Below are 22,936 nucleotides of genomic sequence, written 5' to 3'. Positions count from 1 at the left end.
CATGTTGATTCAAATTGGTACAGGGTGGACAAAAATACAATAGTTTTGTGTGTGTTCATAAAGTAACGCGTTAGTTAAATTAACAATATTATCAAAAATACTTATTGTCTAGCGGACAGAATATGATGAAATACATGACTTTATAAATGTTCGAACTGCAGCCCTTGCTGTATTTGACAGTAACCCAAACGTTGTATAAATTCCTGTTGAACCTTGTTTATTGTGTCTTGAGAAATATTGTTTATTGCTGTCCGAATTCTCTGTTTTAATTCTTGAATATTTGCTGTTTCGTTTGATACACAACATTATTCAGATGGCCCCACATAAAATAATCCAAAGGATTGAAATCTGGTGACCTCGCTGGCCATTCAATACATCCACGTCTATCAATCCACCAGTTCGAAAAAATTTCATCTAGGTACCTTCTAACATCTTCAGCATAATATGGAGGTGCACCATCCTGTTGAAACAATAAACTTTCATCAAAACCTCCAGGATTACGTCTGCTGGGAAACAAATTACGTAAAGTAGGTACGAGATACCCCCTTAAAATCTAAAGGTACGTTGCCCAGTTTAAATTATCTTCGATAAAGTAGGGTCCGATGATTCGATTTCTTACAATTCCAGCCCATACATTTACCTTTTGCGAGTATTGTGTATGATGCTCACGCATCCAGTGGGGTTTTTTTGCCCAGTATCTACAATTCTGACGGTTAACCTCGCCATTTAATGTGAAAGTGGCCTCATCAGACAAAATAATATTTTGTACCAAGAGAGGGTCTCGGTGGCAGTTATCCATCATTGCTTCGCAAAATTGAAGTCTTCTCTCGGGATCATCTTCGTTTAATTCCTACACAAGTTTGATTTTATAAGGATGCCATTTTTCAAGCTTTAATAGTTTTTGTACCGTTGTTTTCTAACACCGATATCGCGACTAACTTTACGCACAGAGGTGTGCGCATCTTCTTCAAAACTAAGTAAAATATCTAATGCTGTAACAGAATTTGCAGAGGGACGACCTGATTTCCGTGCATTTTCAACCGTACCAGTATCTCGAAATTTCTTTTCAATCTTACTGACTGTTGAACGCGTTATAGGTCTTTCTGGATATTTATCATTAAACAAATTGCACACTTCCATCTGAGTTCGCGATCTGTCTCCATACCCAGTCATCATAAATATTTCAATTCTTTGCTTTACACTTAACTCCATTTCTACTTCAAATTAAATCTAAGCAATAATTAAAACATTCACAAAATCCAAAAACAAACTGTCACTGAACGTCAATAATTTACTAAACAAATAATGACATTTAACAAAAACATAGCCTACTATGTTTCTTTTAAATTGATAAGAAATCATTTCTTTCATATTCTGTCCGCTAGACAATAAGTATTCTTGATATTGTTAATTTAACTAACGAGTTACTTTATGAGCACACACAAAACTACTGTATTTTTGTCCACCCTGTACCAATTTGAATCAACATGTGATACATTTTTGGAATCAGCTCAGCTAGAGTAATCCGAAAATTGAGACAAAATGGGGGTGTTCCATTTAAAAAAAAATGACTTTGACGTCATTACTCGAAAGTCATCCACCCTGTATATTAGAATATTATTTTAAAATACGGTAAATTATAATCAAAAATCGACGTGTTTTAGGATTATTTCTAAAAATGGTTTCTTTAGCTAAAAAAGAATTTGTTCCATACTTTACGGACACAGTGTATATTCGCGGTGTGCAAGTACTCGGAAGGGATACGCGAAACGACCGTGCGCGAATAGCGGAGAAATATTGCAACTTTCTTAAATAATTCATATTGTCAATTGAAATTGTCAAATTGACGTACATTTCATACCTATTGTCATTTAAGAAGAAAAATTATATATTGCTTCACAATTATGCAATTATTATATAAAGGTAAATTTAATTAATTGTATTTTGCTTGCAGTACTGCATTTTAATAACTAATTATATTTACTACATACAATTGTTTACGTTTTAATAACATAACCTAAATCTTATTTTTTCTTCTTATTATTTTTTTGGACTATGGCCTTGACAATTATCCAGTAACCAGGACCATATGATTGGCCAATATAATTAAAAGTGCGAATAAAAGTGCAGAGCGAAGAAACCAGGTGTCGCTTTTCCGAACTTGCACGATAACATAGATGGTAAGATGTAAGGGAAAGCTATCGCAACCTATCAAGTATGAAACTGGCATTAGACAAGGAGATTCGCTGAGCCCATTAATATTTAATCTGATAAGGAATGAAATCATAACGAAAGATAAAAAAAGAAGAGGATACAGAATGGGAGAAAAGGAAATAAAGATAATCTGCTACGCCGACAATGCCATAATAACAGCCGAAAATGAAGATGACCTATACAAAGATTAATTAAAGAATTCGAAGATACGGCTCTTATACAGGGTGTCTGCGTAACTTTGCACCATATGGGAAACTTTCTTAATATCAATTTTACGAAAAAAAATCATTCTTTATACAGTGCTCTGCATAGTCTAAAACCTAAGATGCAATCATCAGATATCAAATTTTGTCAACAGTATACGAGGTATGTCAAAAAATATTAATTTCGCTCAAGAGCAAACTACCTTTATACTTCAAAATATCAAAAAATTTTATTATGAAAAGTTTATTTGTAATTAAAAACCATATTCATATACGCAATAACAGCCTTCTACGTGAAAAAAAAATTCTGAGATTTTCCTAAATTACCGATTCCGAACATCATTTTTATTTATTAGACATGTAATAACACTTTTATTAACAATTTTAGGAAAAAACTTTTTCTTCATAAAAATCTGTGCATGGTCTAAACCTCAAGATAAAACCATCAGTTTTCCAAGTTTGTTAATTTTATACGAGGTGTGTCAAATAATATTAATTTAGAAAGAATATAGAAAGAATTATTTCTAAATTCATATTATTTGATACTTCTTCTTCTTCTTTTGCCCTTTAATTCGTCCAATTCTGAACATAGGCTTCCCCCAGTTTCCTCCATTCGCTTCTGTTTAGTGCTTTCTGTTTCCAGTGCGTTCCTCCTATCTTTTTAATGTCGTCTCCCCATCTCATCTGGGGTCGTCCTCTTGCTCTCTTTCCTGTCCATGGTCTCCATTGTTGTATCGTGCTATTCCACCTATTGTCCGTTTGTCTAGCGTTATGACCTGCGAAGCTCCATTTTAGCCTGGTTATATGTTGACCAGCGTCTTTGACTTTTGTTCTATTTCTGACCCAGTTGTTTTGCTTTTTGTCTGTCAATTTTACTCCTAACATTGCTCTCTCCATGGCTCTTTGTGTCTTTATTATTTTATCCATGTTTGCCTTGGTCAAGGTCCATGTTTGGCATGCGTATGTGAGAATTGGGAGTATGCACTGGTCAAACACTCTTGTTTTTAAGTATTGTTGTATTTTTTTATTTTTTAGGACCCATTTTAATTTTCCAAATCCTGCCCAGGCTAATCTGACCCTTCTTTTTACCTCCGCTGTTTGGTTTTCCTTATTTATTTTTATAATCTGTCCCAAATATATATAATCATTAACCGCTTCTATTGTGGTGTCGTTTAGTATTACGTTTATATTGTCTTGTGTGTTTGTCATTGTTTTTGTTTTGGCAAAATTCATTTTTAGACCTATTTGTTCGGATTCATTTGCTAGTTCGGTTAGCATGGTTTGTAGTTCTTCAAAACTCGATGCTGTGACTACTACATCGTCTGCATATCTTAGGTGGTTTAGTTTCTTTCCATTTATGTTTATTCCCATGTTTGTCCATTCCATTGTTTTGAAAACATCTTCCAGTGCTAATGTAAATAGTTTAGGAGAAATAACATCTCCCTGTCGCACTCCTCTGTTAATTGGTATGGGTTTTGTGGTTTCTTCCAATTGTACTGTCATTGTTGCTTTCTTATATATATTATGTATTAGCATTCTGTACCTGGAATCTATTCGACAGTTGTTTATAGCTTTTTCTATTGCCCACATTTCCACGCTGTCAAATGCTTTTTCGTAGTCAACGAACGCTAAGTGCAGATCTATATGGTATTCGTTAGCTTTTTCTCTTATTGTCCTAATTGTTAGAAGATGGTCAGTGGTGCTATATCCCTTTCGGAATCCTGCCTGCTCTACGGGTTGATACGAGTCCAATTTGTGTGTTAGTCTGTTGTTGATAATCCTCATGAATAGTTTATACGTTTGCGACAGCAGTGAGGTGGGTCTGTAATTTTTTATGTCCTTTCTGTCGCCTTTCTTAAATAGCAGGATTGTAAGACTTTCGTTCCATTCGTCGGGTATTTCTCCTTTATGTAGACACTGATTAAACAGATTTCTTAATGTTTGTAAGATTTCTTCTTTCCCCTCTTTCAACATTTCAGCAAGGATTCCATCTGGTCCTGGTGCTTTGTTGTTCTTTAATTGTGATAGTGCTGCTTCTATTTCATAATTTTCTATTTTTGGTAGTGTTTCTGAGTTTACATTCGTGATTGTTTTCTTGATATATTCCTGAGTGTTGAAGTTTGCGTCTTTCTTTGAGGTGTATAGTTCTTTATAAAACCTTTCTACTTCTTCTGATATCTTATCTTTTCTCCTCTCTTCCCGTCCTGTTTCATCCTTTATTGAAATGAGTAGTGGTTTCTCTAAATTTGGTCGTAAGCATTTTAGGCCCTTATTTCTCTCAATTACTTTTTCGATTTCATTTTCAGTGTGTTTTCTTAGATCCTCTCTGGTTTTTCTTCTAATAAGTTTGTTTAGTTCTACGTATTCTACTGTGTTTCTTTTGTTTTCGCTTATTAGTTTTCGTCTACTTTCCATTAATTTAACTGTCCCGCTACTAAATCTATTTTCTTTTGTTGTTAGTTTTTTGGCAGTTTTCATTCCCGCTTCCAAGAGTTTTTCTTTCATTTCTTCATTGATCTTATTAATTTCTGACTCTTCCTTTGCTACTTGTTGATTATAGTTTTCCCTTAAAGTCTGTCTATATTCTTCTGCGTTTTGTCTTATTCTGCTATGGTCAATAGCCGTTGGTTTTCTTCTAGATTTCTGCGTCGCTAGTTTGCTTATTTCTATTTTGGCTCGTAGTATGCGGTGGTCGCTGCCAGTTGAGAATTTATTAAGTGCAGTTACGTCTTCGAAGATTTTTTTATTGATACACCTCGTATAAAATTAACAAACTTGGATAACTGATGGTTGCATCTTGAGGTTTAGGCTATGCACAGATTTTTATGAAGAATACCTTTTTTTCCTAAAATTATTAATAAAAGAGTTATTACAGGTCTAATAAATAAAAATGATGTTCGGAATCAGTAATTTAGGAAAATCTCAGATATTTTTTTCTCGTAGATGGCTGTTATTGCATATTTGAATATGGTTTTTAATTACAAAGAACTTTTCATAATAAATTTTTTTGATATTTTGAAATATAAAGGTAGTTTGCTCTTGAGCGAAATTAATATTTTTTGACATACCTCGCATACTGTTGACAAAATTTGATATCTGATGATTGCACCTTAGGTTTTTTCGTAAAATTGATATTAAAAAAGTTTCCCATATGGTGCAAAGTTATGCAGACACCCTGTATACAACATGGTGATCTCAGCAGAGAAAACTAAATCGATAATAATATCAGCGTAACTAAGACGATGTACAGCTGGTTCCTAAAAAAAGTCATACGACTCTTAGTAAGATTTGATTATTTTGAGCAGTGTATTTGATTGTTCTGACATTATATTATATTTATTATGACAGACTGTCAAAGTCAGTTAAAACAAACAAACAAACAAATGATTACATATTATATTAACTCATAAATTGTAATAATTATTAAGGTCTAAATTTTTATATTATTTTGAATTTCTGCATTTTATAAAGAGTATATAAAAGATACTTTTTACATAAAATAGGGTTGTTGTTATCATTTTTATTATTATTAAGGAATAAAACAAACTACTTAACTCAACAATATGTATATTAAAGCAAGAATTTTAACCAAATTAAAAGATAACTGGGCACTATCAGAGGCAGCAAAACATTTTAACATAAGCAGAACCACAGATTTTTCTATTAATAAAAAATGGAAATAACAAGAAACTCTTAAAAGAAAGCGAGGGTCTGGAAGACCAAAACTATACTAAATTTAGGTATGTAAAAATAAAATGAATATTTTGTAATATCTCCATCAGCAGTGATAACAGCTTGTAGTCTTCGGTCCATCTGCGTGAAAGGAACTATGAAATTGTCTTCTTCAGAGAGCTCTTCTCAAACCTTGCTTTATTTCGAGAGTTTCTTGTTCTCTCCATCTTTTAATAATATTAAAAACGGTTGTTCTGCTTACATTACAATGGTTCGCTACGGCAGATGGTTACCAACCATCTTCTAATTTCGTTACAATTCTTGATTTTACTTCTTTGCCAGCATGTGGGGCCATTTTTTGAGGTTGAACAGAATAAGTTATCTGACAAATTTTAAGATTTGGCAGTGACACTGACAGTATGTAAATAATAAGTATTTATCCTTCAAAATACACTGCTCAATTTTCTACAAAATACGCTTTAAGAGTCTTATCAGTTTTTTTTTTTGAAACCAGCTGTAAATTGGTCGTAAATAAAAAAATAATAGAACAATAAATGATGGAAACGGAATACTTGGGAGCAAAACTTTCAAGCTACGGAAAAGTGGAAGACGAAGTACAAAAACAAGTGAACATGGAAACAGAGCAGCAGTATGTCTCAACAACACACTCAAAACCAGGATATATAAATCAACAATAAGACCGATAATGACGTACACAGCGGGGACAAGAGCAGATACGGCGAAAACACAAAGACTGCTGGAAACAGCAGAAATGAAAGTCTTACGAAAAATAACAAACCAAACTCTTAGAGACAGAGTAAGAAGTGAGGAAATATAAGCGAGATATGGAATAGAAGAAATAAACATGTGGACCAAAAGAAGAAAGATTGAATGGAATCAACACATAGAAATAATAGCAGAAAATAGAATAGCACGAATAGAAAGAGACAAATCGCCAAATGGAAGAAGATCATTGGGACGACCGAGGAAAAGAGGGTCAGACAATGTCAATTGAGAATAAAAACCGAAGTAAAACAGGCATTGAGCCTATTTATTTAGTAGGAAGGAGAAGAAGAAGAAGAAGAAGAAGAAGAAGAAGAAGAAGAAGAAGAAGAAGAAGAAGAAGTTGCTCTGTAATATACTATTACGTCATTATGCAATTACTAGTTGAGAAGCCTAAGTCCGTTTATTTTCGTCATATAAATTTCACAACTATAAGTAGATAAGTCCAAAAGATATAAGGGGTGTTACTTTTGGTTAGCACTGTAGATGTTTATATGACATTTACTATTTTATCTTAGGGACAACTGGACCAGGTTAGCTGCTCAAGAAATCTCCAGGTTTCAAGATGAATTACTTAAGTCTTTGACAGAAGAAATGGCTCATCAACAGCCATTGCAAGTAGCGAAATTTGGAGGAAAGTTGATTAGTGAAAACTATGAATGGAGTTTTGCCAAGGCGTTTCTCTATTCGCTCACCGTACTTACTACAATAGGTAAGTTTTTAAATTGTCAATATGTAGTTTTTATTTAATTTCAGATCTCAATTAAAAAATATAAAAATATTTAGGGTATCTTGAAATTAATTTAATATTAGCTAAGGGATAATAACTAATAGACCTGGATCCCGCGTAAAGTTTGCTTAGCAGTAAATGGTTGACTTCAATTAGTACCGACTATAAACATCCTGGGTTAACCGATAATAGTATAAAAGGCCCGGTTTCAGGTAAAATTTAAATATATTTCGTGGTAAAATTTGTCAATTTTCATTTCTTAATGTTGATTTAATTGCGTACAATTCAAACTCATCATAATTTCATTAATACAGTACCGTCTAATCAGTGTTAATTGTCAAAAAACCAACTCTGTCTACCTCGTTTTCTTATCGCTTCGGACCGGTCTTAACAATGGGCCAAATCAGATAAATTTAATAATATTTAGTCAACCATTTTCTGCTGAACAAACTTTACCAAAAACTGTTGATTAATAGCAAACTGAAAATTTGTCAATAACTTAACGGTGTCTAGTCGGACAAACTTTGATGTATGGGAACACTGGAACAGGGGAAGTTTTAATTGAGGAACAGGTTGTTAAAAATTTGGAACGTCAGACTACGAAAACGTCCAATGTATTTTGTCGGACAGAACTTCCAATTGATTTGTTACCATTTCATTAAACTCTCATGCAAAAATCAGACTGGTGTTTATCACCAACTGGGTATTTTAATGAGTGAAATACGAAGAACATGTTAAATGACAGGAATTAGATTGTTGATAAATAGCAGTCTGATTTTTGCATGAGAGTTTAATGAAACGGTAACAAGTCAATTGGAAGTTCTGTCCGACAAAATACATCGGGCGTTTTCGTAATCTGACGTTGTAAATTTTTAAACTATTCTTTTAACCTATTTTTAAATTTGTCCGACTAGACACCGTTAAGCTATTATTGTTCGTCCGCTATAACTTTTCCCATGCGTCACGATTCATTTTCAAACAAATTTAATCGCATCGACCTTTTCGCTTTGACTTGAAAATTTGTTTGAAAATGAATTGTGACGCATGGGAAAAGTTATAGAGGACGAACAATAACAAATTTTCAGCTTGCTAGTAATCACCTTTTTTGGTACGCGGGATCCAGGCCTATAATACAGCAATGCAGTACAAAATATTTTATCAAAATATTTCTTAATTTAATTCTATAGGGCCAGGGTGCTTTATTTAATTCAATATTTTTCAATTATTTTGTGATGTATCGATTAATAAATATTATTATGATTTAATTGAAATTTCGTATCGCATAATTATTCAGCATGCGCTATAAATAAATATTATCTGGTTTACTATTGAGAATACGTGGCGTTATCTACAATATTATTGGTTCATTGACATGGCCATTAATTTTTGTCTGTCCTGTTATACATATTCTCCAACAAAGGCGTAAAATGAAATTTTACTGCGAGTCAACAAACTTTTATTATGATTGGCATTTTAAATTTGTTATAATAATTTGTGATATAATATCAGTTTTAAATATTTCTGGTGAAATTTGACCATTAAATATAATTTTTTATCTTTAGGAATGACCATAAAATTAACCATTAGGTCGAAATAAGCTGGTATTTTTTGTGAGTCGTTAACGTTACCTCGGAGTAAAAAAATCATCGCAGCTAACGATATCACCGAAGAGATTAAAGGGATTATTTAATTTATACAAGATTCTGACCAATAGAAAGCTACAGAAATCAAAATTAAACTGATTATTTTTTGATGATTTTAACTTCCAATCGTATAGTAAGATATTTGATCACGTGTTTAATTCTGTCCAATCAGATTAAAATTATACTGAGAATTATCTACTGTAGAAAACTACCGATAGAATTTTTTTAAGTAGATTGTTTCTGTTTAATGGCAACCAGTTTCCTAGTTTTGACAACTGTCACATTTAAGAAAATATCCATAATATACGTACCTATTAAAAAATAATCTTACGAATATCACATAGTCTAAGAGCTAGTGAACCCTCCGACTAACGGTCTTCCTGTAAGGCTAGAAATTTGTCTAGTGATAATTCATAGCACACCAAGGCTAAAAACCATGACCTGGCAGGCATCAGCCCTGCACGTGTATCTACCAGGTGAATCGAAAAGTGCATAGCTCAGGGGTAAAATAAAGTTTCTCCTGTAAGGTTTAAATTTAAGTATGTGTTTGAGTAAGTCATTTAGAAGAAATATACACAATGACAGGCGATTCTGAAGAGCATAAGACCTTGCCAGCCGAGGGGAGAGATTAGGGGTTTTTCCTAAAATTATTTTTTTGCATCGAACAAATTTTTTTTTAGGTTTCTTGAATCATTCCAAGCAAAAAATGTCTTTAGTGATTTTTCTCTTAAGTTAATAGTTTTTGTTATACATATAAGCGATTGAAAATTTTGAAAATTGCAAAATCGGCCATTTTTAACCCTAAATCGGACATTTATCTAAAAATTTCAAAGTTTCCAAGGTGGGAAGATATTCTTAAACATTGATTGATGAAATCCCAAAGGGTTTTTTGCAATACAATATCGGAAACCCCTTTGTTTTTTAATTGTTAATCAAGCGGGCGCGACACTGTAGTATAAGTGAGGACATTTGAGTTGGCATAAATTCATTATCTCGAGAATGGGCAAATTTCAGGAGAAATCCTCAGACAGGTCGATTTTTATTTTTAAATTAGGACTTTTTGGCATATACATAATACTAGTGACGTCATCTATCTGAGCGTGATGACGTAATCGATGATTTTTTTAAATAAGAGTAGGGGTTGTGTGATAGCTCATTTGAAAGTTTATTAATTCTCTATTCAATAATATAAACATTAACATAATTATTTATACAGGGTGTACAACAACGTTTTTTTATTAAATTAACTTTAATTATATTTGACAAATAGAAGAAACATTTTTTTGTACACCCTGTATAAATAATTGTATTAATGTTTATATTACTGAATAGAGAATTAAATAAACTTTCAAATCAGCTATCACACAAACCGTACTCTTATTTAAAAAAATCATCGATTACGTCATCACGCCCAGATGGATGACGTCACTAGTATTATATTCATGCCAAAAAGTCCTAATTATTCAAAATTAAAAATCGACCTGTCTGAGGATTTCTCTTGAAATTTGCCCATTCTCTTGAAATTTGCCCATTCTCGAGATAATAAACTTCTGCAAACTCAAACGTCCTCACTTATGCTACAGGGGCTTTTCAAACAAAGGGGGTTTTCGATATTTTATTGCAAAAAACTCTTCGGGATCTCATCAATCAATGTTTAGAGAATATCTACGTACCTTGGCAACATTAAAATTTTTAGATAAATGTCCGATTTAGGGTTAAAAATTTCCGATTTCGCAGTTTTCAAAATTTTCAATCGCTTATTTAACAAAAACTATTAACTTAAGAGAAAAATCACTAAAGACCTTTTCTGTTTGGAATGATTCAAAAAAACTAAAAAAAATTTGGTGGATGCAAAAAAAAATAATTTTAGGAAAATCCCCTAATCCTTCCCCTCGCCTGGCAAGGTCTTATGTCTTCAGAATCGCCTGCCATTGTACACATTTCTTCTAAATGACTTACTCAAACACATACTTAAATTTAAACCTTACAGGGGAAAGTTTATTTTACCCCTAAACTATGCAGTTTTACGATTACTGTTATGCGATTTACCTGGTAGATACACGTACACGGCTGATGCCTGGCAGGTCATTGTTTTTAGCCTTACTGTGCTATGGATTATCACTAGACAAATTTCTAGCCTTACAGGACGACCGTTAGTCGGAGGGTTCACTAGCTCTTAGACTAACACGACAGTAAGAATAAATAAGAAAATAATGCTTTATTTTTACTCAAATTTGTTGTCATTGGGCAATAGCCACTCGAGACCTGCGGGCTCTCGTGTCTATTGCCAGACAACAAATTTTCGAAAAACTGTCGCATTATTTTCAATTTATTCTCACTCTCTTGTGATATTATACCCGATAATTTTTGATAATTTCCCGTCGTCAAGTATATTACGTCAGATGCCCATCGTTGCTATGAAAGAATACATTCAGTGATATTAATGACAATTAATGATTTAAAAATTATAAAAGTGATGACTTTCAACCGCCAAATATTTATAGCAACTGTGTGTGTGTAATTACAATAAAATTTTGGTTTTGAACAGTTTTATTCATGAAATAATCGCAACAAATTGCACTCGATCTCTAAAATTAATATAGAATTTTTGTCCTCGTGACACTTTGACATAATTTCACTCACCTTCGGCTCGTGAAATTAAAACTGTCAAAGTGTCATTCGGGAAAAATTCAATAATTTTAGAGCTCTTGTGCAATTACTACTGAGAATTGAGGCATCGAACAGATGTATGTATAGCATCCACAATAATATTAAATCTAAGATCCTAACACGAGCATCAAAGATCAGAATATATAAAGCAGTGATTAGACAGGTGCTCATGTATGGGTGTGAGACGTGGACTCTGACCAAAGCAATTAAAAGAAAACTTAGATGTTTTGAGAGAAAAATCCTCAGAAGATTCTTAGAGTGCACAGCAATTGTCTGTGCATACTTAGAGGTAATTAATTCTACGTTAAACATTGAAAATGCACGGTACTTGTCTTAAGTTGTTAATATTATAAAATTAGTGAAGGAATTAGTATATGCCAATATAGAAATATAAAAGTTATAACTATAACAGGTCACAACTACTAGATGCCCTAAGTTTAAAATTGCTCTACTGAAAAATTTGTTCTAACGCATATAATATGTCGGTTCGCCAAACTCAGACACACCTGGCTAGTGTTTTTAGTGGGTAATTTTTTTGTTTTTGCCAATTTTGCCAAAATTTGCAAAATTACTAACTACTTATTAATTAATAACAATTTAGTAATTATTTTTTTGCCAATTTTTCCATATGGCAAAATTACTTACTAAAATCACTAGTAGTCGTAAGAGCTGGGAGCGGATTTTGTGCGTAATAAGTAATATGAAAAAACTATATGGGGATATGTTGAACTAGTTGTGTACATTACTTTCCCCAACGGCCGGAAACCAGAGTGGGGGCCGAGGGGAGATATAAGGGGTCAAAGTCGCGGTTTTTATTATTTTTTTTGTGACGCTCTTGATAGAGATAGTGCACCAAAATTTGGGAATAGGTAGGTCATGACGTAACTAATTAAAATCTCCAGGGGCGGAATGCTGCGTGGCCGACAAAGGGGTGGGGAAAGGGGTGAATATAAAAATTATAATTGGGTTTTTTGTGACGTTCCTGAATGAGATAGTTCACCAAAATTTGGGAATAAGTAGACCATGACATAACTAAGTAAAATCCGCAGAGCCGGAATCAGATTGGGGGACGAAGGTAGTTATAAGGGGTTAAAGTCGCGGTTTTTATTATTTTTTTTTGTGACGCTCATGATCGAGATAGTGCACCAAAATTTGGGATTAAGTAGACCATGACATAACTAAGTTAAATCCCCAGAGCCGGAAACCAGAGTGGGGGACGAGGGTAGTTATAAGGGGTCAGAGTCGCGGTCCTCATGATCAAGATAGTGCACCAAAATTTGGGAATAGCTAGTTCATGACGTAATTAAGTAACATCTCTAAGGGCGAACGCTGCGTGTCCGACAAAGAGGTCGGGGCAGGGGTGAATATATAAATTATAAGTGGTTTTTTGTGACGACCGTGATCGAGATAGTGCCCCAAAATTTGGGAATAAGTAGATTATGGCATAACTAAGTAAAATCTCCAGGGGCGGAACGCTGTGTGGGGGACAAATGGGTGCGGGCACAGGTGAATATAAAAATTATAAGGGTTTTTTGTGACGTTCGTGATCGAGATAGTACACGAAAATTTGGCAATAAGCAGATCATTACATAACTAACTAAAATCTCCAGGGGCGGAACGCTGCTTGGGTATAAAGGGGTGGTGAGTAGGGTTGAATATACAAATATAGGGGTTTTTTGTGACCTTCGTTAACGAGATAGTGTAACAAAATTTGGGAATAAGTAGATCATGCATTTTAAAAATTCAAAAAACCAGCTATTAATCTTATGAAAAGGTGTAAACTCTTCAATGGCAGCAGTTATACAATTCTCAAGAAAAACCTTGTTTTTTAATTAACTTGGATCTTAAATAATCAATCAACTATATTGAAAGTATAATTCATTTCGATACTGTGTATATTGCAGTACATATTGCATATATATTATCCAATAAATACTTACCGGTATTTAAATTTTCCTCTGAAGATCCAATTTTATTTTTGTAAGCTTCTACAATTGTCTAGTCAATCGATGTAAAAAACTTTTTACAATTACTATTATGACCACTTACATTATTCACCGAATCCGGCAAAATAATTTCTTGGTATTTCAGTTTACACGCTTTTCTAATATTCAATTTATCTTTGCAATATTTTAAAGGATCTTCATTGAACAAAATAATTCTATCATTTTCGTTACAAGCAATTTTTAGAACACACGAAGCATAAAAGTTTTCATCCATTTTTGAATACAACGATACAACCGTTCACTCACAAATCACATAGGCGTTACATAGGCGCTACATGCAAGGCGTTATTTGGATATCAAATTCAACGCTCCAAGAGATTCGTGTCGGAACTAACCCAAGCGGATGATGACGCAGGAATTTTAAAATTTAATTTCTGTAGGAAATTTTAAATATAGCTTAAACTATTTAAATATAATGTTGTACAGTTGGAAATTTTTTAAAATTGGTAAATTTTTAGGAAAAATAACCCCCACCTAGCTCTGCGCCCTTCTGGATTTTGATCATAGACATTTAAATTAATCAATTGTGTAAATAGCGGACATATTCTCGACGACGATCATCACCCAAAACTTTTGCATATTGACCCCTGCCTGTTACCCCTTTGTTCCCCCACGCAGCATTACGTCCCTAGAGATTTTGCTAAGTTACGTCATGATTTACTTATTCCCAAATTTTGGGGCACTCTCTCTATCATAAGCGTCAGAAAAAAAAATTATAAAAACCGCGAGTTTGACCCCTTATAACTACCCTCGTCCCCCGCTCTGGTTTCCAGCTTTGGGGATTTTACTTAGTTAGGTCATGGTCTACATATTCCCAAATTTTGGTTCACTATCTGGAGATTTTAATTCGTTACGTCATGGCTTATTTATTCCCAAATTTTGGTGCACTATCTCGACCAATGCGCGTCACAAAATAAAAACAAAAACCGCGATTTTAACCCCTTATAACTACCCTTGTCCCCCAATCTGGTTTTCGGCTCTGGGTATTTTACTTAGTTATGTCATGGTCTAATTATTCATAAATTTTGGTGCACTATGTCGATCAGGAACGTCACAAAAAACCCAATTATAATTTTTATATTCACCCCTTTCCCCACCCCTTTGTCGGCCCCGCAGCATTCCGCCCCTGGAGATTTTAATTAGTTACGTCATGACCTACTTATTCCCAAATTTTGGTGCACTATCTCTATCAAGAGCTTCACAAAAAAAATAATAAAAACCGCGACTTTGACCCCTTATATCTCCCCTCGGCCCCCACTCTGGTTTCCGACCGTTGGGGAAAGTAATGTACACAACTAGTTCAACATATCCACATATAGTTTTTCCATATTACTTATCACGCACAAAATCCGCTTCTATCTCTCCGACTATAGCCAGTTGTGTCTGAGTTTAGTGAACCGACTTTACTACATTATGTCTTCTCTTTAATCATTTCATTTGCTAAAACATTACTAAACAGGTTTATTAAAAGTAAAATCCTCTTAACCCGAAGCCTTGAATGACCCCAGATAAAATACAGAGACAAAAATCTTATTTGCCACAACTGGCACAACAAAAATAAAATTGCGAAGCATTTACAGCCACTACTTAGAAATGTCGGAGAAGGTAGAGGCACGTTCGTGTCGTAAACGAGAATATAAAACTTAGATTTTATGAGTTATATTTGATGCACAACGAAATTTAAAATGAGGCGAAAACACGTCAACAAAACTTGTACTAACTGGCATTGAGTGCAGTTAATAGGTCCTATTATCAGACAATGCAATCGTTACTTTGTAACTTACTAAAAAAGTTCTACTTAATAAATAGTCCAGAGAAATAAGGTAAGAAAGTAAATGCCACTATAGTATGCGATCTACTCCGAGGATACAGGTATACCTATGTATATACAATACAGTACTAGTCAACTAACAAGTCAACTTAACGCATTATTAAATGTCAAAGTTCCTTTTGTTTGTAATAATAAATTAATTTATTTATTATAACAAAATTTTTTAATTTGTTTAAATAAAGATTGTTTAAATAATTATACAGGTTTCAAATGAGCAGATTTGTGTTTTTAACGTTGTAAGGTATACTTGTAGTAAGTTTTTCTAAAAAAAGTCTACAAAAAAAATATGTAGTTTTCTTTGCTTATAAATAAATTAATCTATTATAACAAAACAAAAGCAACTTTGACATTTAATAATGCATTAGTTAGATGGTTCTACTCGATTTACATGGGAACAAAAAAATAATGAGGCCAATTGCTCCATGGGAAGCCGAGAAAATGCATTATTTTAACGTATTCCGATTTTGAACTTTGAGATTGCATTTTCTCCAACGTAATTTTTGATTGGAATTTTGTTATTTTTGGTAATTTTCACTCGTAATATCGATAGTTTCTATTATAATAATATTTGTTATGAGTATTTTAAAGATATGAAAATTGGTGGGAAGAAAGAGGACCGAAAAAAAAGTTGATGGTTCGAAAATTATGATCCTATTTTTTATATCTTTGCCGTAAATGCCGGTCAACTTTGAACGATTGTATCTTGGGAACCACTCATCACAATTAAACGTTTTTTCTTTTAAAAGAAGTGTCCTGTCACTTTTTTCCAATACCGTTTTCATGATTTAATTTAATTTAATATTTCCCGAGATATTCTATTTGTTTATAAGCAAAAATTTTTTTTATAAATTTAAAATATTCCTGAGGCCGCCTAAATGGTAAAATTATATTTCTCTACAGTACATTAGATAGGTACAGTGTCTTTTTATATAAAAATCATACATATTCTTATATATCTTAATTATTGTGGTTATTATAGCAACCGTAAATTTTTAATTACCAATTCAATTGTTGCTAAACTATTTATTCAATTTCCATCGGCTTCTGGAATTATAATCTATACAAAAAGAGCTTTTATATTACTAAGTTATTTAAATATTGATAGAAAATTACTAATCTAAAACTTTAGTTGAAAATTAAAGATTTTGTTGGAACAACCCGAATTTTCCGGGGAAAATTTTCGTCGATGTAAATCGGGAAAAACACGTCTCTATGCAGAATTTAATTGTGAAGAAGTTTATTAGGGTGTTTTTGGTGTAAATCTTTGGAGTTATAGAGCAAAAATTAAAAAAAAAGCAGGATTTTCGGGCGCTATTTTGTTTATAAAAAAAGTAGCACAATAAAATTGCTGGTAAATAACTTTTCCTTATATTTTGCTCATTAGCCCAGAGTATACGTAAATCGTTCAGCCAGCTGGACCTAGATAAATAATATAGGTACATTAAGCTAAGTATGGCAACTGCGCTCTACTGTTGTCAAGGTCCTGCTGTCCTGCTATCGTCAAGGTCCTATGAAATGAGTACTCATTTCTGTTGACACAATACACGTCAAAAAATGACATTGGTCGCATTCAAAAGACGAAAAAGTGAGGAAGCAGTTTCCGATGGAGCGGTAGCAGTTGTGTTTCGTCTTATGAGTGCACAGCTCCCTAAATTCGTGACAGCCTCTCACTTTCTGTTATATGTTCTGCACAATAAATTGTTTTTTACTTCATAATCATGGTCAAAGACCATGGACTGTTTACCATCTTGCGCTGTTTTCCATCTCTCTATCTATAATATAAGGGTTTTTACAGTTGTCGCCGCCTTCCTTCTTTCAACCAACGTCAGTCGTTTCTTTTCTATTCTCCGTCTCTAAGGTCTCCTCTTTCTATGGCCTGGTCCGCTTCGTCCCTCCGTGATCTTCGGGGTCTACCTCTTCTTCTGTTTCCTATTGGGCTTCAATCCAAAATCTTGGATATCCAACTGGTACGATCTGCTCTTATCACATGTCCATACCAAATTACACGTTTTTCTTCGATGTAGCTGAGGATGTCTTGTTCTAGTGAGATTCTTCGTTTATTCTTCGCTATTTATTTTGTTCATTCTTCGCTATTTTCCAATTGATAGTTAACACTTGACGCAATCTTTCAACAAATCTATTAATAAATTCACAAAAGTAGCATTCGTTGGACGAGGTAACGGAACTAAAATGAGCTCCCTATCATGGCGACCGTTCTGTAACATGTGCCGTATGTAGCGCTATATTTAGAGAACGAATTCCCAACAGTTGCGAAAACGCTCCGTCATTTTTGCGTCTCATGAATGCGACAATTGTATTAGGTGAATATTTTGTATCAAGGACGTTTCATTTCCGCCAGTTCATCGCCGCCCTTTCGATGCCGCCAATTCATCGGCGGTCGACTCATCCCTGGCCGATTTATCGCCGACCGATTGATCGCCAGTCAGTTAATCGGTAACTGATTTATTTCCGAATGTCCGACCAATTTTCGACAGTTACATTTATTATTTATTTTTAATATTAATTAGAAAATATAGGAAATAATTTAGCTTAACCTAATTTAACCTAACACTTGGAGATTGCAATTGCTGGATCCACCATCCAGCAGTCGAGCTGGATCCAGCGTCTTTTTTTACATGCTGCATCCAGCAGCGCGGATCCGCAAACGTGTAGAACTCGAAATAAGTTACTTCAAGTCTTCATTAGCCTCTTTATTCAAAACGTTGATAGACATTGATTCTGCGGTAAAATTCTCTGCTGGCAAGTGGTCAATAATCAGTGAGTTGATCGCCACTCTTCAACCGGTGAAACTGGCTGTAGAAGCTCTTTACAGAAGAGACTCCACTTTGTTAACGACCGACATAACCATGAAAATCGTCTTAGAATCTAAATAGCCAGGACTCTAACCTTAGTGACGAGCTATCAGAAGTACTACGCAGCAAAAACGCGGAACGATGCCTCTCTGAAATTAAAGGTACATTAATATACTTACAAAATCCAAAAATGTGTGACGAAGGACTAAACAATCCTGGTTATTTCTCCATGCTGAGAAAGAATGCAATGCGACAAAAGTTGAAAAATTTGTTGAGTCGTATAAATAAACAAGTGATTATGGAACCAGTGCAAGAGGACATAATGGAAGTAGAAGACGAGCCAGCTAATCGGGAGCCTGTGAATTTTACTTTGGAACAAGAACTTGATATTGAACTGAAACGTGAGAGAGAAAACTTTTATAACCAAAAAACGAAAAAGGAAATTACCGTTTATGAGACTGAAGAAGTGAGAGGCGATCATTATTTGTCCATGGTTTATGACTATCTGATGCCTTCAAACCGATTAGCGTAGAGGCCGAGAGGGTTTTTTCCGCAACCGGCTATATGCATTCCTAGGCGAAGTAGGTTAGGTGACAAGACAATATATATGTTTTTTAAGGTCTCACTTCCAAAAAACTAAATACATAATTATTCATAGTTTTGTTGTTTAGAAATTTAGAATAGGTACAGACTGATTGTTATCATAAGATCCAAAAAACTCGGCCTCAGTAAGCCATGGAATAAAAACATATTACTTAACTTGTGTCAGCTCAAAATTACCATCTATGAAATTGCTTCAAATGAACTACTCTTACAACAGATAACTTCATTTGGATAAAATTTTATTCGTGAAAATTCTCAGCCGACAAAAGCAAAGCCCTATGTTTCATTTCCATGGTTTACTGAGTTTTTTTTAACCTCATGATAATTATTGTAACATTTGTTTTAGCCATTTTAAGTTAAAGAGGTAAGATTGATTGCGAATTGCAACTGATTATACATATACATACGTCCTTATTTGATTTTATACACCTAAGATAATCTTTATTTTGAGTTAATAAAAGTTATTAAAATCGTGTTTTTCTTTTGATTTTACATTTTGTTGGATCAGCGCTGCATCCAGCTAGATCTAGCTAGATTCAGGCCAATATTGCAAAAATCCAGCTGGACTGAAAATGCTGATTAATTGCAATTCCTACTAACACTACATAAATTTGAACATATTATATATTTCTACAAAGGTCATTTAACACTACATATTTAGTACTATTTTGTATCAAATTTAGAGGAACTAGAAATAGGAAATAGAACAGCAAATTAATATAATATTTTGTATCTTTTTAATTGTCGTAAGTTTTGAACTGAATTTAACGCCATATCATGCCATCTCCCATAATATAAAATCAACTGACTAACTGGCGATGAAACGGACGGCGATGAAATGGACTGGCGATGATGAACCGGGGGCGATGAAACGTCCCATTCCGAAATATTTTTGATCTGAAGGAATCGGAAAACTGTGTCTGTTTAATTTTGAAATTAGTTTTCAAATAAAAAATATTTTATAAATTAAAGTAAAATAAATACTAAAATAGTAGTTAAGACGTCTGGGGCCTTGACGACATCAGTGTCATCGAGAGAGCGCTGTTGCCATACTTACCTTAATGTATATTATTTATGTACAGCTGAAAGATTTACGTACTGTATCTGTATTATAGTATGCGGTCTACCGATCGCAATCTGAAAATTCCTTAAGGGTTTGCGGAAAACTTTGAAGTGCACTAAAACTCTGTCAGAAAAAAATATTTATTTACAAGTAATAAAAATATAATCCATCGTCAGACCTGTACCCACCAAAAGGTGGACCATGGCCAAAGGAGACGAAGTAAAGCTCAGACGTTTTGAATAAAAAATACTTAGAAACATTTTCGGACCTCACCACGACACCTTGGACTATCCACTACTTATTCTCAAATTGTCAAGCAAATCGATCCATTCTTTAAAAATTGCGAGGTTTTATCCTATTTAAGCTTCATTACTTGGACTAAAATTAAAGTTTTAAAAATGCAATTAAAATTTCAGTGATCTATTAGTTAGTTTAAAATTTATTCAATTTGTTTAACCCAAACAACTTTCTTTGCAATAACATAAGTCAGAAAAAAGTAAAGCTACAGTGATTCCACGGGCAGCTTAAGCAACAGAGAAAGTTCTGTCAAAAGAATTTAAAAAAGTTATAAAAAACTATTTCGAACATTGCAAACCTTGATTACGACAACACCGTACTTTTTTGCGTGGATTGTAATTCGTAATTTTTTTGCTATTTCCCAGGAAAAAATATTTTTATATTCGAATAGCTGGCAACTTCAGAACAAAGTTGTCCTACAATTATTTTGAACAAAGTTAGTCCCTTTTTCAAATCGGCGATATGGAAAATGAAATATGAACTTCAAACTCAAGCTGAAAAATATCTCTGGTCTTTGTTCATGCAACTTGACGTTTATTTTTATAATTCGTTTGTACTACATTACGAATATGCCTGTTGTTAATACATTTAATAATAAATTAAGCTTGTTAATGATTTATACAGTTTTTGTATTTTTTTTTAATTTTATCAAATATTTACAATGTACTAATAGCAATCCTTTTCTATTTCTTGTTTAGAAACCCCACAAGTTAGTAAATAATCTCTCATTATAACTTTTCTTTACTTTGCCTCTTTTTTTTTCCTGCAGGGCGCAGATGTCTATTTGATGTTCTCCTAACTACGTTTCTATTTTCTGATCTCTATTATCACGGCTTTTCTCTAAGCATTTGTGAAATATTTGTTTTTTTAATTTATACCAAACTGCTAACTTGACTCTAATACCCTACTCCCTTATCCAGGCTTAAAACCAGCATTGACAGCTAATTATCTAATCAATCAATCCACCAATTTCCCCAGGTTGGGTTTTTCTTTTAATATTAGTTGGTGATTTATGAAAAATATTTGACAAAAATAAAACCATATAAACAGCGCGTCATAGAAAACGGGCACCCTAAAAAATGGATCATTTTTAATGTCGCGTATCTCCTAAACCTGTTGTGCGATTTAAATGATTTTTTGAATATATTATAGCCCTATTCTTTGTCAATATCTTTGTAGTAATATTTTTGCAAAACAGGTAAATTTTCATTGTATACCGGGTGTACGAATCAAACTGTGTTTTTTTCTCAAAGTTCGCAACACCCTGTGGATTATTCTAGCATTTATAAAATACTGAAATTAAAATTCAACTATAGCCTCAGGTTTTCTTAATATTCTGTTTTTTTTATTCATTCGCTTATGTTGGATAATACAAAAGTTATGTACTTTAACAACTAGCCATGTTCTTCATCAGTACAGGGTGTTATAAGTGTTTTAGGGACTAAATAAGTTCGACAAACTTTAACGGGTAATTCTGCATTAAAAATAATGACAGTTTGCTTTATAATCATATATCCGCAAAAGCTTCGTTTCCGAGATACGGGATGTTAAATTTTTTCGTACAAACTGATGATTTATTTATTGCTTTAAAACCGGTTGAGATATGCAAATGAAATTTGGTAGGTTTTAAGAGATAGTTATTGCGCATTTTTTGACATTCAACTAAGAATTTTATATTCACTATTGGAGCGCATACGGGTAATATGACCGATCATATTATTCGTATGTACGCCAATGGTGAATAAAAAATTCATAATTGTATATCAAAAAATTGTTCAAAAATGACGTCTTAAAACCCACCAAATTTCATTTGCATATCTCAACCGGTTTTAGGGCAATAAATAAATCGTCAGTTTTTAAGAAAAAATTCAACATCCTGTATGTAGGAAACGAAGCATTTGCGGACATATGTTTATGAAGCAACCGGTCATTATGTTTTCATGCAGAATTACCCCTTAAAGTTTGTCGTACTGCTTTAGAAACACCCTGTACTGATAAAGAGCATGCCTAGTTGTTAAAGTACATAACTTTTGTATTATCCATCATAAATGAATGAATCAAAAAACAGAATGTTAAGAAAACCTGAGGCTATAGTTGGGTTTTAATTTCAGTATTTTATAAATGCTAGAATATGCCACAGGGTGTTGCGAACTTTGAGAAAAAAACACAGTTTGATTCGTACACCCGGTATATAATGAAAATTTACCTGTTTTGCAAAAATATTAATACACGGATATTGACCAAGAATAGGGCTATAACATATTCAAAAAATCACTTAAATCGGACAACAGGTTTAGGAGATACGCGACATAAAATATGACCCATTTTTTAGGGTGCCCGTTTTCTACGACGCGCAGTTTAGATACTGTCCAAATTTTTCGTTTGTTAAAGCAAATTTTTATTTAACT

At 33.5% G+C, this 22,936-nt stretch overlaps 1 protein-coding gene across 2 annotated transcripts in view; it reads left to right on the top strand.

The window, feature by feature from the left end:
* Window positions 1-22,936, top strand: part of LOC126881598 (potassium channel subfamily K member 18-like) — a 579,919-nt gene that overhangs the window by 250,337 nt on the left and 306,646 nt on the right. For both annotated transcript variants that reach the window (XM_050645961.1, XM_050645960.1), the window contains exon 4: window positions 7,391-7,584. In XM_050645961.1, the coding sequence (XP_050501918.1) occupies window positions 7,391-7,584 (194 nt within the window). The remainder of the gene's footprint in view (window positions 1-7,390; window positions 7,585-22,936) is intronic.

The sequence above is a fragment of the Diabrotica virgifera genome, chromosome 3 (genome assembly GCF_917563875.1).
Source record: "Diabrotica virgifera virgifera chromosome 3, PGI_DIABVI_V3a".
Taxonomy (NCBI): Eukaryota; Metazoa; Arthropoda; class Insecta; order Coleoptera; family Chrysomelidae; genus Diabrotica; species Diabrotica virgifera.
The sequence above is the reverse complement of the archived record's forward strand: the minus strand, read 5'-3'. Positions and strand labels throughout refer to the sequence as shown.